At 33.1% G+C, this 17,116-nt stretch overlaps 1 protein-coding gene across 1 annotated transcript; it reads left to right on the top strand.

Moving 5' to 3' along the window:
* The first annotated feature begins 4,197 nt into the window (after positions 1–4,197).
* On the top strand, positions 4,198–5,183 carry LOC131857189 (uncharacterized). Its single transcript, XM_059209395.1, has 2 exons — positions 4,198–4,327; positions 4,671–5,183. Exons 1-2 carry the CDS (start codon positions 4,225–4,227, stop codon positions 4,880–4,882), a joined length of 315 nt encoding a protein of 104 aa, XP_059065378.1. The 5' UTR covers positions 4,198–4,224; the 3' UTR covers positions 4,883–5,183.
* The last annotated feature ends 11,933 nt before the right edge of the window (positions 5,184–17,116 follow it).

Genomic DNA, 17,116 nt, shown 5'->3' with positions numbered 1-17,116 from the left:
TTGGTCATCTTGAGATAGAGGGGAGAGGATAGTTGTGATGTTTTTCATACTTTTGTTGCACTTCATATTTTGTTATAGTAGTAAGGTTTTAATTAATTTAGTATTTGATTTGTATTATAGAGTTTAAAGTTTAATATTTATTTTCATTTAAAAAATATTATTGGTCAAATCTTTTTCACTATCTTGGGGCAACTGATGTGTTTGAGTGTTTTGATTCATGTAAAATTGATTACTTTGTCACTAAAAACTTAGTTTCCTAATTTTATATAAATGCAGCATTAACAATATTGTAGAAATGAAGAAGTAATCAAATTATAAATAAATATTTTGTGATTTATTAAATCAAGGAAAGTTATACTTATTTTTCATATAAGATTGTGTTTTTTTATAGAGAAATAGACTGTGGCTGTTAAACAAATTAGACTACTCTCTCCCCTCAACTTTGTGATAGGACATCTAAATTCAACCATAGCCAGAACTCTAAACTTGACAATGATGATGCCTTCCTTGATATTATTATTGTGGATCCACTTATTAGAAACATGGTATCTAATGAGGCTCATGGCCTAGCCATCGTCGTATATGACAAGTACAAAATGACCCTCTATGATGATATCACTAAAGAATCAAACCTGGAAACTAGGTCTACGTCTAGAAATTTGGTCACTAAAGAGGAGCAAATCCTAGGTCATGATCAAGTTATGGAATCTAAAACTGAAGATTATGAGATTTTCATACCTGCCAGAAATGTTCTTTTTACTAAGGTTAAACTAAAGAGGGGAAGACCTAAAGGAAAACAGTCCCCCCTACCTAAGAAAAAAGATAATAAGAAGGACCTTCCTAAATGTTTTGATAGGTTTAAAGCTGCTAAGGACATCATTGCCTAAGGTTTCCCATGAAATTGATCTGCATCTCTTAGAACGTTAAGAGACTTGAATCCCCAGATAAGTATGTTGTCAAGAGGTTTCTAAACCAACATAAAAATATTGATATTATGTTGCTTCAAGAGGTAAAAGACACTAACTTTACCTTGGAGATGAATCTTAGATACATCTAGAAAGATGCTAACCAGTTGTCTACCAAACATGATAGAGGCAAAAGAGGTGTTGTCAATTTGATTGAAGGTAAATGGGGTAATAAGATCTTAGATAGTGGTTACTCCCAATGCAATAGGGTGGTGTGGACCATTCTTAATCTTCATCATATTAAGGTTGGTGTTTGTTCCCTTTATGCCTTCAATGATTACAGAGAAAGAATGAAATTGTGGAAATGGTTGTGTACCCTCCTAGATGTTTCCTGGATTGTTGGGGTGACTTTGACATGATTGAGCACCTAGAGAATAAACTAGGAAGCCTAAACCTAGAGTGGATGTGTGGGGAGAAGCTTTACTGGGCCAGGATGAAGGATAAAATTGGAGTATTTGATTGTCTTGAAGGATTGAAGAATTATTATGGGTCAATATGGTATGTGTGGTGCAATTTCCAACAAGGGAGGATACTAATTTATTGTAGGTTGGATAGGTTTTATGCTAATAAAGATCTTTTTTCTTTCAAGCAAAGGGAAGATGGAATCATAGCAAAAGTATCCCCATTTTACCCTCTCGGATCATCATCTGATTTTAGCATAGATTGCATTGAATTTTAATACAGTCCCTCACCCTTAGAGGGAGGAGAAATTTATCCACAACACCAACCTTCTAGAAGATCAAGGTGTTAGGAGTGCTATTTACATGATTAGGAAAACCAACAAATGGGAATGCCGCACCCACTCTACTATTGATAAATGGAACAAGAATGTTAAGAGCTAGAAGGTCCTTCAGCAAATAGTTGGAAAGAAGAAAGCTAAAGATGGTAGGAAGCTAGAAAGAGACCTAGTGGATAAGCTTCTAGTTTTGAAAGCTCATAACCAAATTGACCCTACCAATTTGGAACTATCTCACTCCATGTCCCAAACTAGAGACATGCTAAGAGGCAGGCAACATAAAAAGATCTCAAGAATCAAAGTAAGGGCTAGAATTAATTGGCTAGAGCAAGGAGATAAAGGCTCCAACTTTTTCTTTAACATGTTGAGGCAGAAGGAATACAAAGAAAGAATTGAGAGAATCTGGGAGGAAGTTAGAAAGTTGGTAGACAATGAGGACATTAAAAATGCTTTCCAATAATGCTACTAGAGGTTATTCACCTCTAAAGGTAACTTCCTTTCTAGCCTCTCTGCTAGGGACAAATGTAAAGATCTCATTCCAAAGAAGATTATAATTGCAAATTAATCACATAAATTATACTAATCACGTTCTTTATATGAATTATGAATAAATTAAGTTAAATCAAGTGAGTTTGAGAAGATCCTTCAATTAATATAAAATAAATAAAATTTGAATTCATCTACATAATATTTTTTCATGAATAATTTTTAATATTTTCATTTATAAAATATTATTATACATATACATAAAAATGATGGGTAACTATAAATCACATCTTTATAGTTCATAAAAGACTAAAGACCAAAATACAAAAATAAAAAACAAATACAAAATTATCCACCATAATATACACTACTTTTACATCTAAAAGAAATTCAATTTGTTTACTTATAAAGAAAATTATTATTAACAAAATATAATATATTGAAACACTAAACTCATTACCACAACTACCTTCCCCAATCCCAAAAATAAAACCTAGCCTATTCATTCGATCCTGTCCCATACTCAAACTGCTTTTTTGATTAAAATAACCTAGGCAAGGAATGTTCCATCTAATTTAATACACATTTATATCTGCTGCTAATTTTTCATGTTGTGCCGCCGCAAACGGTGAATGACATAAGACGGTGAAATTTATCCTCCAATCTTTCTTTCCTAGTTCCCACTCCCACCACTTCGCTCTACTCGCATTAATCTTTAACCGTGTTGGGATACCCGTCTGTTACGTGGCCACGTATTTCACTCGACTCCTAAATTAATTTTAATTTTGAAACTTCATACGAAATTTGAGTTTGAATTTTTTTTTATTAGTGTCTAGTATAGTTTAAAATATTTCTATTGTAAAAAGAATCTATTTTCAAATTATTAATCAGATTTCTTGAAGTCTAATCTTTATTATTAGTAATATTGTTTCCACTTCAAATTAAATTGTATAATATAAATCAATTTAGAAATTAGATTGTATAATTTAACTTAGCTTATAACATTCATTTGTAAGATAATCTTTTAAAGAACTATGAATTATTTCTTTTTTTTATTTTTTAGTTGAATGACTAAGATTATGTATATATAAATATCCTTAGTTGTTAAAAATAATTGTGTATAGGAACAACATTAAAAGATCACTTTATTAATGATTATTTTTAAGCTATATTTTTACATGGTATAAAACACTTCATATTTTGTAAAATGAATTTTATATTTTATATCATCTTCTATAAGTTTAATACACTACTAAAATAAAATTGAAGACTTCTCTTCTCATCTCAAAAGAATGCTAAAATCTATTTTTTTGAACAACTTTTTTTTCCCAAGTGTATTAAAAAAGTTAAAAATCTTTGAAAAAAGATATTAATAACAAACATAACCATGCAAAATAGACTATGTCAAATGAAATAGCCATTTTCATGATCATGCCACATGATGCAACTCTATCCATAATAACATCTATAAATATTTTTTCTATAATGTGTAAAGGAAGAAAAACTATGATTTAGCTAAGTTGTATTAGCCAAAAGATTTTCACTCCATCTACATTAGGATTATAACTAGATGGAGGAATCCACAATCAAGCATGCTAGTATGTCTCCATGGAGATGGAGGTGGGATCAAGTTCGATTTATGAAACATACAATTTCGTAGTGAAAAAAATAATGTTAGATAAAAATGAATCCAAAATAGATACAATAAATGAATACATGAAATTTTTACTATTATATTTTACCTTATTTTAACTTTCATATAAATTAATATGAATCTTTAAGATAACAATAAATAAAATATCATACAAAATACAAAGAAAGATATTGCTAATGTTCTATATAGCTCGTTGTAACTCTAATGCAATTTTTATCTTTATTCCCCACTATTTTGTTCGACGGTGTTCAATGCACATAATTTACCAAAACTATAGCCCCTACAACGAATTCTACAACAGGCTTGCAGAGAAACTCCCAAAAAAACTGTATGAATTGGGCATCATACAAGTTCACAGCATTTCGGTGCTTTTCCTAACGAAAATGTCATTAGACAGAAAATATGAGCATTTCTTTGCCGTGATGGTGGGAATGGCCATGCTCGTGGCTGCTGGAACTAGCGTTGCCGCTGAGGGAGACACAGACAGTATGCCGCACTAATTTTTATTTCTTCACTTTATATTTTGCAAGTCTCGAAAACCTCATCTCTGAGCTAAATAGAAGATAACCTAATCCATTTGCCGCAGGAGAATTTTGTGTTGCGCTTTCCATATGTTTTATATTGCTCAATTTTTCTTTCCCTGCATTTTCTTTCATACTTCACCTATATTGCTGCAATTTAGGATGTTCTCAATATATACAGAGTAAAAGTTCCATCACTAGGCATTTCCATCAAAGATAAGTGACTAGAAAAAGTGCGATTAAGAAATGCAATAATAAACGTCTGAATTCGTTTTGTATAGAAAAATATTTTACTTTTGTTGTCGCAGGATCGATATCTCTGGACCCTTTGACACAGGCTACTGCTGAGACGGCAAGGACAATTGAAACGAAATCTGGGTCGCATGAAATTGTTCCAGTTCGTTCTAGTCGCACGGAGGTATATGAAAAGGCAGATAAGAAGGACGAAATCATCTTCGTCTTACTTTTGATCATTCTCCATTTTCTAATCGTTCTCTTATCAATCGTGTTTCGCTATTAGCTTAGCGTTTTATTTAGCAGCACTTTGAGAATCAAATCTCGAGATATTTTTCTATTTGATAAATATCCCGGATAAGACTTTTCCCGCTATTTTGGAGCAGCCGATATGTCCGACTCCTGTACATTTTGCAACAATCCATTGCCTTCACAACTTTCTGCAGAATAGCTAAGTTTGCTACAGATTCTGGTTTTCTTATTTTCTCTGAACAAAATTTTATCATGATTGAAGTTATCAAGGGGTAATCTAAAAAATGCGATTTAATATTTAGAGCCGTTTTCTATCAAAGGACAATTATAATTGTTTCCGCTGCAATTAACACAGTATTCTAACTATTTAAAAGCTTCCAAAGGATTATGGTGGTTTTGCTTTTCTACTCGACCGTTATTCTGTGTGATTGTTGATTTTTGAAAATTACTGTCAGGAGTAGTTTTGATTCCTGAAATTTCTGCTGGAAAGAGAGAATCTTTGTTAAATGAGATTAAGTTTACTTGCATATTTATAAATAGTGTACCACTTTTAGTCAATACACAGCTCATATTACACAAATATTGTGATTCAGAGGGAAACCTCTACAGTGGAGATTTTCATTGATTTCGTCTGTTGTTCCTAATTATCATGTTCTTTATCTTCCCCATTTGTTTTCTTAGCTTTTTCTTGCAAATGCCTGACTCTTGTCTAGCCAAGTTTTGATTCAGAGCGTGTCTGGAAGGTTCAGCGTTCAACTTAAGATTTCATTCATTTTGATTCGCCACTGTTTTGAAGCAGAACATATATCTGCATCAACAACAGTAAACATCCTTAATCAGTTATATCCATAATCATCAACGACCTTCTCAATATCCTTATTGAAATTCCAACAATCTTCTCTTGTCTATTATAATGCCAACAATCTCCCTCTTTGGCATTGATGGCAAAACCAATTGATTTGACCTAAAAGATTCAAATTCATATTGTTGTGATTGCTGAAATTATCTCCCTCTTTCATTAGTCTTCTCCCCCATACATTAGTCTTCTCCCCCTTTGACAAAAATGCCAAAAGAAAACTAATACATAATTTCTTCCTGTATGAAGTAATTCCTTTGTTGTGCGGTATCAACTCAGTCTCGATCAGAGAATTTTGTCTTCAATTCCTGTTCCCTGTTATTGTTTCTTGCACACCTTTAGAAAACCTCCTAAAGTGTGTAAATCAGCATCAACTCCTAAAAGGTATTCTTTAGAGTCATCGAATTGATGCTTTCACCGAACTCGGTCAGTGATTAGAAGATAGGGGTAGGACCCCTAACTTGCTTCTGAGATACTGAAAAGTGTCCCTTGGCAGTGGCTTGGTGAAAATATCTGTTATTTGTTCCTTTGAGCTAACATATTCCAATGCCACTTTCTTATCTTGTACTTCTTCTCTAAGATAATGATATTTGATAGAGATGTGCTTTGTCTTATAGTGCATTACAGAATTCTTTGAAATGTTAATGGCATTAGTATTATCATAGAATATAGTTACTAGCTTGGTAACTTTCTCATTTATGTCTTCCAACAGATGTTTGATCCATGCTATATTGGTACAATTCAATGCTGCAGCAACATATTCAGCTTCTGCTATTGACTGTGAAATACATCCTTATTTCTTGCTAACCCAACTTACTAGTCTTTCTCCTAAAAAGAAAGCTCCTCCACTTGTGCTTTTCCTGTCATCAATGTTGCCTGCCCAATCAACATCAGTATAAACTTTTAAATCAAAATTATTCCTCTTTTCATATACTTAGCCATAATCCTCAGTGCCTTTCAAGTATCTGAAAATTCTCTTGATTGTTGTCATATATGTCTCCTTGGGATCTGCAAAAAATCTTGCAACTATACCTACTGCATGTGCTATATCTGGCCTGTTGTGAACAACATATTGCAACTTTCCAATCATAGATCGGTAAAGTGTCTCATCAACAGATGTAGATTCATCATTCTTTGATAGTTTACAGTTTGTAGTCATAGGAGTACTTACTGGTTTTGAATCCTCCATTCCAAATTTCTTCAAGATTTCCTTTATGTACTTGGATTGAGTAATGAAAATCTCATCTTTCATTTGCAGTATCTGTAGACCTATAAAATACTTTATTTCACCGATTAATGACATCTCAAAATATTTGCATATTTCATTTCCAAAGTTCTTGCATAAAGAGTCATTTCCATAAAATATAATGTCATCAACAAATATGGCTAAGATCAATATTCCATTATCCTCATCTTTCTTCATGTACATATTGTTGTTTTCACTTGTCCTTATAAAACCAATCTTGATTAAATAAGAGTGCAATCTTTCATACCATGCTCTAGGTGCTTGCTTTAGACAATATAAATCTCTGTTCAGTTTACATACCTGATCTTTATTCTCTCCTTCAACAAATCCTTTAGGTTGTTCAATAAAAACTTCTTCTTCTAATATACCATTTAGAAATGCAGATTTGACATCCATTTGATATACTTTGAAATTATTGTAAGCAACATATGCCAACATTGTTCTTACTCCTTCAAGTCTTGCCACAGGTGCAAAAGTCTCACCATAATCAGTTCCTTCTTCTTGAGCATAACCTTTGCAAACTAGTCTTTCTTTATTTCGAATGACCTCACCTTTTTCATTCAGTTTGTTTCTGAAAATCCACTTTGTACCGATTACATTTTTGTCCTTCGGTCTTGGGACCAGTGTCCATGTGTCATTCTTCTTGATTTGATCAATCTCTTCTGTCATAGCATTTATCCAATCTTCACTGTTAAATGCCTCTTTCACTATCCTTGGTTCAAATTCAGATATCAGACATGTGTTCTATCTCAGTTTGTTCCTTGTCATCACTGGATCATTCTTATCTCCTATAATCTGATTTGATGCATGATTCCTTCTGACATATTTGGCTAATATAGGCTCGGTAGGTTCTATATGATCTTCTTTATCACTTGGTAACTAGATATTCTCTTCATTTCCTTTAGCAGTTTTCTCGATAGGACTTCTCGGTTGAACATATACAAATCCTTCATAATCTTCTGGTTCTTTGGAGTTTCCTTCATCATTTCTTTCTGCAAATTCATCAATTTTCACATTTGTACTTTCTACTATTTTGTTAGATGATTTGATCAGACATTTAAATGCTTTGCTTCTAGAAGAATAACCAAGAAATGTTCCTTCTTCACTTTTCTGATCAAACTTACCATTTCTGTCATCTTTGTGAACATAGCATCTACTTCCAAAGATTTTAATGTAACTTACATTAGGTTTCTTGTCATACCAGATTTCATATGGTGTCTTCAAAGTTCCTTTCTTCAGTTGTACTCGGTTCAGGGTGTAAACTGCTGTGCTTATTGCTTCTCTCCAAAATGTTCATGGCACTTTCTTTTCAATCATCAGGGTTCTGGCACAATCCACAATAGATCTGTTTCTTCTCTAGCAATTCCATTTTGTAGTGGAGTTCTCAGTGCAGAGACTTGTCTTTTTATACCATGATCATTGCAGAATAAGTTGAACTCATCAGAGGTGAACTCTCCTCGTCTATCGGATCTAAGAAATTTCAGTTGTCTTCCTATTTCATTTTCAACTCTTGCCTTGTACCATTTAAACATTTGAAAAGCTTATGATTTTTCTTTTAAAAACATTACTAACATCATCCTTGAGTAATCATCCACAAATAATATGAAATACTTATCACCATAATAACTCTGAACTTTCATAGGACCACAAAGATCAGTATGCACAAGATCTAAAATTCCCTTAGAAGTGTAGGAATTACCTGTAAAGCTTGATCTTGTCATCTTACCCATCTGGCATCCTCGGCAGATAGCATTCTTAGGTTTCTCAAGACTCAGTAGACCTCTTACTCGGTGCTTCTTGCTTATTTTGATTAGATTATCAAAATTTACATGACAAAACCTTTTATGCCATAACCAGGTATCATCTATCTTTGCATAAAGACACTTATTCCATGTTGAGTCAAGATGAAATGTATTACCTTTTGTTTGTGTCCCGGTAGCTGCTAACTTTCCATGCTTATCATGAACTTTGACAATTCCTTTCTGAAACTCTATTCGGTATCCTGTATTGTTTAGCTGTGCTACACTCAACAAATTGTATTTCAAACATTCAACCCAATAAACATCATTACATTTAGCATTGTCAAGAAGTGTTATAGATCCTTTACCTCTTACTGGACATGGTGCATCATTACCAAATCTTACATAACCTCCATCATAATCTTCTAATATAACAAACTTGTGTTTATCACCTATCATGTGATGTGAGCATCCACTATCTATGATCCAAGAATCATTAGTATTTATGTGAGATATTAAAGATTTTTCTTCATAACTTTCTTCATCTAATCCATCTTTGATAGCCACATAAACAACTTCCTCTATATCAGTTTCATCTAAATTATCATCATTAGATTCCTCATCAGCTATTTGACATGTCTTTTTATCTCTTCTTTTGAAGTTTCGGTGTCCTCTGTAATGATTATCTTTCTGTCTGTCATCTCGGTAATCTCTCTTTTCACTGGATTCTTTGTCAGGACAATTAGAAACCATATGTCCTATTATATCACAGTTAAAACTTTTCAAAGGCAATTTTCCTTTGTACTTACCTTTTCCTCTCGGTAGCCTTCTAGCTAATAGTGCTTCAAACTCTTCTTGCTTTCTGATTTCTTCATTAAGTTTGTGTACCTCCTCCATGTTTTTGTGAAATCTTTCACTTGCTCCACTATGATTCCCTTAGAATACTTATACTCTCTATCATTGTAATCATCAGATTCATCAAGATGAAAAGAACTAAATGCAGACTCAACTTTAGTTACCGAAGACCCACTGTTATCAAAGTTACTTAACTCAAATGCATGTAGCTTACCAATAGTAGCATCCAAAGAAACTAGCATATTGGGTACATACCTCAATTCATTGATTGCAGAGACTCAGATTGCATAAGCAGGTAGAAGGGTTCTTAATAACTTACTTGTGACATCCTTCTCTTCAATGGTTCCTCCTGCTCCTTTGATTTGATTGACAATCTCCTTTAACCTTGTACTATACTGGGTTATGTGCTCACCTTCATTCATTCTCATAGATTCGAGTTGTCCTCTTAGATTGTCCACTTTTACTCTTTGAACATGTTCATCACCACCATACACAGATATGAGCTTGTCCCACATTGCCTTGGCATCATTGCAGCCTTCTAGATCATTAAACTCTGAGTCGGTCAATGCAGATGTTATTTCAATAATTGGTTCAAATGTTCTTGCTTTTTGTTTATCTCTTTCATTGTCAATGGATAGGTGCTAGATGTAATGAAATCATTCTCCAGATAATATACAACATATTCTCCAATTCCTGATAGGTGCAGCTTCATCCTTTTCTGCCATGTAGAGAAACTTGACTTGTTCAGCTTCGGTGCATCCCTCTTATACATCTTTGGATCTTTACCTCAAGTACCTTTAAAATTTTCTTTCAGAGTCCAGAGCTCTGATACCAATTGTTAATAAGATGACAGGGGGTGAGGGGGGGGGTGAATCATACAAACTTAATCTTCAATATATTCAACAGATTCAACCTTAGTAGCTTTAACAGATATATGTAACCAAAATTGTAAACATGTAAACTCATAAACAGATAACACAACAAAACATATAACACTAGATTTAACATGGAAACCCAAATAGGGAAAAACCACTATGGGATATCGGACCCACTAAGAAATATACTCTTCTAGAGTATGCTCGGTTAAAAGCAAATCCTGTTAAAGATTACAAACACATTGCTAGATGTGACCCAGTTAAGAGATTTCCTTAAGATCTGTTAGGATCTTCACCTTGTTAGAAGTGACCTTGTTAAAGGGTTTCAAACACTCAATCAGAATGTCACCTTGCTAGAGGATTTTCAAATAAGACTGTTAAGTCCACTCGGTTAAGAGATTTTCTGTCACTTACAAATAAATAACAGTAATAAAATCTATCTACAACTTCACATCTAAAATGCTAAAGCAGATTCTTATTTGCTTAATACAATCTCGTCATAGGACTTATCTTGTCCCTCTGCTGGGCTCCTTACTCTGTTATTCAAACAGGTCTTCAAGCTTCTGTGCTCGGTAATCACTATGTAGCATCCTTATGCTTACACTTGCCTGCATACATTGTTTATCAACAGTTCCTTATTTATAAACAATTTGCTAAACACTTAATCTCCTTGATCACATTTCCCATGATCAATCATAGCCATCAGATCTTCAATCTTGACTAGGTTCAATGTATCCTTCGATCTGAAAAATGTTTTACCTCACCTTGGAACTTGCATACATTTCTTGGAACTTGTGCTAGGGTATTGTGGTTCAATCTGAGTTGTAGATCTTCCTGCCGATCTTCCATTACCATAGATCCTTAACAAACTTCATACACGTTGTATCAATCATTTAATCATATCTAGCTCATCAGCTTCCATCAATAAATAACGCATGTATTCATCCAATGCATTCTATTATTACTCAGTTGCAACTCAGTAAATACTAAACTTCTCTCGGTAGACATTCCGCCTTCATTAACCGATAGCGATAACCTTAGGGTTTATCGACTATGTTCCTTGCTCGGCAACATAGTGTAGTATTAACCTTATAAACAATAGCATATGTAGGATATCAAAACAATCTAAACATCATGATCTCATCATTGTCTAACTCAATAATAGTTGTCCATTGAATAGCTTATTCCTCCCCTTATTCATCACATTCTTTCTGTGTCTTTTACCGACATCTTAATTCTCTTCAAAACATACTTCTTAAGATATGGCAACATCATACTAAATCGGAAAATCAATTTCTTGACATCAATGACAAAATAATATTGTTAAGACAGTAAACATCCTTAATCACTTATATAAATAATCATCAACAACCTTCTCAATATCCTTATTGAAATGCCAACAATCTTCTCTTGTCGATTATAATGCCAACACCAAGATGGTGATTCTAGATGAAAGATATTGGTGAGGCAATTCTTATAGAATCAACGAAATGTGCTCCTTAACATCTAAGGTCAAAGTCTGGAATAATGAAGAAGAATGAAGAAAAAGATCTTGGCTATTTGTTCTGAATTGGGTGTAGATTTTAGTTTGGCTAGAATCTAGTGCAGTTTGGCCTATTACTTATTTGTCACTAAGCTACCGGTTTACTTAGTAGCATAGTTGAAAAACTTGGACTGGAAAAAAGTTTGACAAACCCAAACAAACTTTAAAGACTTAACACACCCAAAAAAAGTTCAAATTTCAAAAACTCACCAAATTTGTGAAGATAAGAATTTAGAAGAATTAATTAATTGAAGACCTTTAGAAGAATAGGGAATAATCAATTTATTTATTTAAGAAGAATAAATAAAGCTATGAAATTTCCACAATCCATATTATATAATAGTTTGTTTTTCTGGATGGAAAAATAACACACATAATCGAATCCAGAAAAACAAACTATTATAAGAATAAATAAGTTTGTAAAACTATTATGGAAAAACATGCATACTACTAAATTTAAGGAAAATATTGTAGAGCTCAAAAGGTGTTGATTACACATCATGGATAAAAAAGCTAGTTCATTGCATATCAAGTTTAAGTTTCAATATAAATAAAAATTACAAATTATAATTTCAACGTTTAGAATGTATAAACTTTATTCTGATTAAAGCTTAAGAAAAGCTTTGTGGGTGTACTCAAAATGGATGGTAGTGTTGCAGCTTAATGTCAAGGAACAATATCATTGTCCACAAGAGTCTTAAGTGTAGGATCATGATGTGAATGCAACGAATGCCCCATTGATGGCTTGCCTTCTGCTCGTAAATGGTACATAATAATTTCATTGGTCAAAATCTATAAATTTGTTTTGACTAAACTTGATCATTCAACAACAATGTAGGAAAGATCAAAGGTCAAACGATCAAGAAGATATTCAGAAAAAGAATTAAGGTTATAACCAAGTAAGAGCATAAAATTATCTTGTTATAGCAGCATTTAGATCAAAGATATATCTATGAATATGATAGAATTATAGGCATATATATGCTATAGTAATTTTGGTATCATTTAATGATCTTTGCAAGTTATATACATGTTTCCATTTATAATATATGATAAGGTATTTGTTTAATAATCTATTTGGAATTTAGTGATATGGATTGCAAAACAGGAAGGCCAATTAGCCTTTCGAGTTCACGTAAGGTGAAAATTATATTCAGCGGTTCCCTCCACAAGTTGTAGTCCATTGAAGTTAATGAGTTACATCACTTGTCTGATATGTGCTTTATATTTTATGTTTCCAGTCTTAGATTCTATGCTCAGCAGCTTAGAAACGTTTAGTACTAAAGCTCTATAATTTGCATATGTAAGTTTTAAACTGAGTCTAATTTCTTCTTAGTTTGAGTATGCTAGTGTTATTCAACATTTTACTTGGTTGAGATGAATATGTATGCTAACTGAAATAATAAATCATTTTTACTTTGAAAAATTTCTTCCCTTCTCATTGATTTGTGCTTTTTGAGTCATGGACACTTGAGACTTTTTTTTATTACAATACATCCCTCATTCTATGCTTTGTTATGTAGATCATTCTGGATTTCTCATTTTTCTTGTAAAAGCCTCTATATTATTTTGATTTCTTTACTCAGGTGCATAAAACTGTTGGTCATTCTAATCAGACAGAGAACATGAACATGCGGGTAACTAATAGAGTTATCAGTTGCTCTTATCAAATATGTAGCCATCTCTCGTGATTAAATTGTATTCTTGATTTGATTATACTGGCAGTCACATATGTCCATTGCACATCGTTCTACAAGAAAGAGGACAAATTCTATCAATTTAGAGGATTATGAAATAGATAACATAGACACAGAGGATGCAGATCTGATGGTAGGATTTTTGTGAATCTCCATTGTTTTTGGTTTTTGTGAAGATATAACTTATCTTACCCAATACTTTGTTTCATAATATTATAAGTTTGGGTATCAATGGCTACAGAGATAAATGTATCGCCCAACTACTATTAAAGCTGAGAATAACCCTAGTCAAGATGAGCAGTCCAGTCCAATGCAAGAGAAGAGGACAAGAGATATTGTATCTTTGCCACAACCAGGAGGAATTGGGCCTCGAAAGTCAACCATCTGACATTCTTCTCAAGATTTTGAAGACCAAGAATTGTCAAAGGAGGAAGATGATAGAAATGAAGGGGAGGCTGGGGATGAAAGAGAGGAAGATGAAGAAGATGAAGTTGAGGAAAAGGGTGAGAAGGGTAAAGAACAAGAATGAAGGAGACGGTATACTCTCCTAAATTGCACTGAGGTGAGGAGGTTTTGTCCTCAAAAAGAAGAAAAGAAACAACTATAGTCTCCACCACGTAAATTATTGCATAACAGAATGGGAATAAAAAATGCACATGGCACTCGACAAGGTGTCTCAAGCGTAGAAAGACATCATCGTGCACAAAGAATTGATGATGCAGATGATTCTCTTCTTGTGGATAAGACGGATCAAGGTCCTATTGGTTCATCATCATGGATGCATGTGGGAAATAGAAACTTTTGTTAGAGGAATTAAGAATGGAATTAGCAGCAGCTTGTGTGGGGTATTGTGGTGCTAATTTAAAAGCTTTCTGCATAGAAGCTGCAATTAATACTTTCCATGAGAAATATCCTCAAGTATACACTAGTGCTGATAAGTTTGTCATAGATTTGGATTCTGTGAAAGTAGAGAAGCATGATATCTTGAAAGCTATGTATACTATTACTCCTACTACCCATAGAGGTGCAATAGTACAGTCAAGGCCATTTTCCCCACTAGTAGCTCCATGCTTACAAGGACATCTAAAAATAATCAATGATTATATTTCTGAGGTCTTTTACGTAGTGGCCAAAGGTGATAAAAAATATTCGTTGAATGTCAGTTCTTGTAATCTTGCCAAGTTACATGGAATTCCCTATGGTTCTTTCATTCCATTTGTTTATAGACCAAGACTTCTACTTTATGGGAAGGAGGGTGCTAGCTTGGTACAGTTAGAAAACGCTTTCATAGATGTTTACACGTCTATAACATGAGTCTATTTTTTAAAAAAATCGAATTAGCTAGCTTGTAAGCTAGGTAAATTTCTGAAGGATGCCACATTTGTACTTTTCTTGTTGGGATCAGCATTCCTGCAAGATGTGGAACTAGTTCGAGCCAAGGCAAAAGTAAGCATGAATGGGCATGCCTATGATCCTAGCAACTTTATGGGGTTGAACAAAAAATTGTTTTATGTTCATTTCTAATAATAACTATCATTAGTTTTGCATAACAGGGATGTAATGGTGATGACTCCAATGGAGCTCGAATTGTCAACAGAGCATATGCACTAAGGGATGTGGTATGGTTAAATGTGCTAATAGAGACATACAGTAATTGAAGTTGAAATTTTTTATGTCAAGTAGTAAGAATTTATTGTTCACTTTGATAATCATTGTCTTACGCATAATCACATTCTTGGCATGCTTTCTCAAATGGATCCTGCACTAGTTGCCTTTTGTAATAAAATTGCTGGTCAAGGTGGGCCAACTCGTTTGTCAGAGGATTCGACTATAAATTTTCCTTCAGATCCTGTTGCTCAACCAGTTCATATTACAAGAGCAAGTGAATGCTTATGCAATGTTCAATGTGATATTAATGTATCTCAAAGTTAAGAGGTCTTGAAGCGCTCAAAGCAGAATAGTGATCCTGATCAAGGTGGAATTATGCTTTGCACCATGCCACTTGTAACCCTTTTTTATTTTTAATATTTAGAATTAGAAGCACAATTGTATTGAAATTCTCAGAAATTTTTATTTTCTATAGGTGAAGTTGTGGCTGGGAACTCTGATCCATTTGCTAAGGATAGATCACAACCCATGGAGATTGATACTCCTGGGCAGAATACTCTAAAAAGACAATGCCATCATGGTAGTGTGACAAATGAGGCATTTAAATGTGTGCAACAATGTGAGGCAAATAATCAAGAATAAATAATGAATAAACTAGAACGCAAATCCTCTTCCAACGTGCCAATAAGCAATCACTTGGTAGAACAAATTGAATCAATAGAACATAATTTTGTGAAAAATACCAAAAACATTTGAATTTGGTCCTATGATGTCACAATCAATGGCTAATCATTGGGCACTTATAGAAAACATCTTATTGTATCACCCACTCTTAGCATTCAAGTGTCATACATAACATTTTAGAGAATTAAATTGAATCACTCTATAATGGGTAATGGTGGATTATGCACATATATTATTATCATCTACTTATATAGGTATCTCTCTTTCTATACCAACATCAAAGAGATTAAATGTTTCCATAGAGTACATTTTCTTATATAAATATATATTTTTTCCTTGGGGTAGCCTATAATTTTCAGAATGGAAATCATGGATTTCATGTAAACACAACATCTTAATTTCTCTATACATTTGAAACATTTCTTAGAACTTGTAAATTTATTAAAATTGATTAATATCTAAATTTTCATATTTGTTGTAAGGCAGTCTTTAGTGTGTATTATAGAGTAATCCATGTACAAACAAGTTTTGCAAATTTCAACTTTGACAGATAAACTTGTGCAAGCTCATAGTAGGGTATTGAAATTATACATATGAATTCCTTTTCTGATCATTTGTCACAAAATCATAATATTTTCAGTTTTTGGAGGCTCTATGTTTATCTAGTGACTAAAACTTTTTCTTGCAGAAAAGTAGAAAGCATTTTTAACTATTGCTAATTTATATTGTAAGGATATGAGATTGAAACATGCTCACCAATGTCAAGCATCCACAGAACCTACTACAACAATTAGATATTATTTCTAAACACATAAAAATATTTATGTATGTTGAAGATAGCTAACAAGACTAGGTCACACGCATGACCTTAGCATATCATGGCCACACAAAAATAAAGGTGAAGATGAAGGTTAATCTGATGATATAAACTTAAACTAGAAGGAATGTGAAAAGCTATTTATAATAAAAATGCATCTGCAAGAGAACTTCAACATTTTTTTCATGAATTGAATGGGAATTCTCATGGAGACCAGATTTTGTACAATAACAATAAATATCAAAATAAAAAAATTAAAATAATTTACAAGCTACTTTCAATTATTATCATATTTAATAGTCTTCTATCTAATAAGTTGTAACATGTTGGCTCTTCAATAAGAAGGTT

Source organism: Cryptomeria japonica, chromosome 7 (genome assembly GCF_030272615.1).
Source record: "Cryptomeria japonica chromosome 7, Sugi_1.0, whole genome shotgun sequence".
NCBI classification, from domain to species: domain Eukaryota; kingdom Viridiplantae; phylum Streptophyta; class Pinopsida; order Cupressales; family Cupressaceae; genus Cryptomeria; species Cryptomeria japonica.
The sequence above is the reverse complement of the archived record's forward strand: the minus strand, read 5'-3'. Positions and strand labels throughout refer to the sequence as shown.